The following is a 3,293-nucleotide window of genomic DNA, read 5'->3' on the forward strand; positions in this document are numbered from 1 at the left end:
GGTATTCCGTGACTTTCAATATCTTTTAGCCATCAATGTATCCATGCATGTTATTCAATGCTCCACCTATCCAATATGTTCACTCTTCGTATGGGCGTATTGGCCTATATCACGCATCCTACTACCCACATAACTGATATATTGATATATATCTCTCCTCTTCGCACAGGCCGGGCATGTTGGTGGGTGCAGGCGGCGGAGACTTCAATTCCGACAAGCGCCCCGGCATGGGTCCCAAGGCAAACTCGGGTTTCGATATCACTAAATTAGTTACCATGGGTATGTGGACGAGATGTTAACGTTTGGATTCGATACTGCAAGACGTAGTTGCAGTGTGTATGCCTGTGTACCTATACTGTAGGTCGTGTTGTGATGATTATAAGCACCTATTCAGGCACCATAAAACTCATGAGATTATACACACCTATTTCGTCACCATGAAACTCATGAAATTATACTCACTTAATTCGTCACCATAAAACTCATGCACCTATTTAGGCACCGTCGCCCCTGGAATAGCGGGTGCTCCTGGTACAGCAAATCTCAGCACAGGCACAACCACAGGCGGAGGCTTGTTTGGCGGCGGGTTTAATGCCAGCAAGCCTGCGTTTGGGGCTACCACACAGCCAGCTACAAGTGAGTAGAGTGTGTATATTGTATGTGTGTGATGTTTATATATAGTGTATGTGTATGGTGTATAAATATATATATGTATTTGATTTAGTCGGTGACTGATTGTGCGGACTTATGTCCAGAGACGTGGGCGTGGGACGTGTGTGCACAGGGGATACACAGTGTCGGTTAGAACATTGATCAAGGGGTCTGGTACTAGGTTATATATTTGGGAAGGTCATGGCTGTGTGTGCGTGTTGGTAAGGAGATTAAGTTGGTATGCTGGCTGTGATGCTGTAGGTTTCACATATACTAATTCATGATACATTCAAATCTTGGACGCATGCTTTTGTTTTTTGTCGCTTTAATGCCAAATTGGAAAGTAACTGCCAAATTGATTTGGGTTTGATATCAAATACGCTGTATTGATTCCGAGTTGCAGCTATATAGTACCAACCACCATGTCCCCTCCCACGAATTTCGAGAAGATCCGAATGTGCTCCACATATTGTGTTGGCTTCCCACTGTCCTTGATGTTGTCTGTGAGTACTAGTTACAGTTATGGCGGTTCGTTCTCCCAAACCATCTACGTTGTATCGATTATTGATGTTTGGCATTCGATTGAAAATGCTGCAGGCGGCTTTGGGGGTTTCGGTATGGCCGCATCCACTCCGCTAAAGTCAACTACGGGTACGTGCCATGTGACTCGTAATCCTGTGTAGCTAACTCGATATCCTGTGTAGCTGACTACTTTTTCTGTGTATCTTTTCACGAATGCGATGCATGCATTGTACGCAAGGGCTCATGAGTTGAGTGGGTTTGCAGTGATAGATATGGATATGGATATATATATATATATATATATATTTATATATATATATATACCATCTTGACGGATTATAAGTATGGCTCCCCAATATCTGCAGCTGCGCCTGTATATGATTCTACGTATGCGTATGTATATATATCTGGGCACATTCACTATCAAGAGAAGTGGCCTAATAACACTCGTAGACCACCGTACATGCGAACTTCACCGACATAAGCGGGACATACAATACACAAGGGATAATTCCATACACCTTCAATATATTATGTATAATTATGATTCGTTGCCTTCTCGTCAATTTTTTTTCTTCTCATAAACGCCTGTATATGTACTCTTACACTCTTCGCGTGTCGTGGCTCTCAATAGGTGGGCTATTTGGCTCATCCATGACCACAGCAAACACGGGACTAGGTGGCTTTGGACAATCAAGTAAGGGCTTCGCTCGTACGTGATTCAATGCGCCAGTTATTATTATTTCTTAGCGATAGTGGCATTGCCATCCTATTGTTGCAACCTTATTCCACTGCTGTCATGATATGTCTTGTCTGAGATATGGCCACATGCTTCTGCTGTCTGTGCGCGTCCAAACAATCACTTTGTTCAGTTGTGTGCTCGTGGTTGTTTGTCTGTGTATGCGCCGTAGTATAAGCGGCCTTTTAGTGTTCTTTATTTCCTATTTCGAGCTCGTATCCGTGGATCCAGGCCTCTATTGACCATTGTAGGCTAGTTTTATCCAGGTTGATTTGTTTGGCTTGCCACATACTTTATTTCTGGATCATCTCTACTTATACCTCCTTGATGTGTTTCATCCCTTATTTGTATACTGTAGCAACGAACACTACCGCGCCATCCGCCACAGGATTCGCCGGCTTTGGCGCTGGTATGTTTCTCTGACAATCAGACATGCAATTTGTGGCTGTGGTTGTTTTGCTGCCATCTCTGAACATCAACAATGATTTACGGAAAACATAGCAACCGGTTTGATGTCGTATGCTAATATCATTGGACCGTCAATTGAGGACGATACGTATTTGTTGCTGTACGCTGTTGGTGGATCAATTATACAAGTAACGACTGTTGTTCAGTGTAGTCATTGCGGTGCCTAATTACTACTACCATGATATTCTAGATATCACGGCACTGTTTCGTAAATATTATATTACGTCAAGGTATTGCCACATCGCCTCGCATATGACTATACTCAGCCGTTAAACTAGTATTCAGCACCCATCAGTATATAGACTAACATACAACACACATTCATTCATGTATCTTTTCACCACCATCTGCATTCCATCTATTGATACCTTTACACATGTATGTACTCGTTCTTCCTTATTTCCATTCACCATTCTACTGAATGTTCTATAAATAGCTTCCAAACCAGCTGCGACACCTAGCACAGCGACCTTCTCAGGCTTCACTTCAAGTGAGTATATACTTCCGGCTATGTACATTAGTATTTGCTCTCTGACTGTGCATATTCGTATAGACGCCCACGCTGTGTACACAAGCGTATGAGTTTTGCAAATCCTTCATCATTATTTGAGCTAGTATAAATGTGGTTAACCCCAATCTGAGATTTGGTTGCAAACGGTTCAATACTGCGGTAAACGCGGATGTGAGCGGTGTAGCCCAACTCCCCACGGGCGATGGCATCCGCCATAGTACCATGAGTAACTCTGGAGTAAGCAACCAATTTATTATCTCTCCCACACACACATATATGTATATATATATATATATATATATATATATCTATAGATGTATATAGATGTATATAGATGTATATATGTATATATATATATATATATATACATATATATATATATATATATATTTCATATATATA

The 3,293-nt window shown here is 41.7% G+C and overlaps 1 protein-coding gene across 1 annotated transcript in view; it reads left to right on the top strand.

The window, feature by feature from the left end:
* The window catches only part of SARC_04380 (hypothetical protein), an 8,528-nt gene that overhangs the window by 1,975 nt on the left and 3,260 nt on the right, over positions 1 to 3,293 (top strand). The window contains exons 4-9 of the mRNA XM_014301799.1: positions 170 to 279; positions 499 to 636; positions 1,249 to 1,302; positions 1,808 to 1,870; positions 2,271 to 2,321; positions 2,817 to 2,870. Coding sequence (XP_014157274.1) covers positions 170 to 279; positions 499 to 636; positions 1,249 to 1,302; positions 1,808 to 1,870; positions 2,271 to 2,321; positions 2,817 to 2,870 — 470 coding nt within the window. The remainder of the gene's footprint in view (positions 1 to 169; positions 280 to 498; positions 637 to 1,248; positions 1,303 to 1,807; positions 1,871 to 2,270; positions 2,322 to 2,816; positions 2,871 to 3,293) is intronic.

The sequence above is a fragment of the Sphaeroforma arctica genome (genome assembly GCF_001186125.1).
Source record: "Sphaeroforma arctica JP610 unplaced genomic scaffold supercont1.243, whole genome shotgun sequence".
Lineage (NCBI taxonomy): Eukaryota > Ichthyosporea > Ichthyophonida > Sphaeroforma > Sphaeroforma arctica.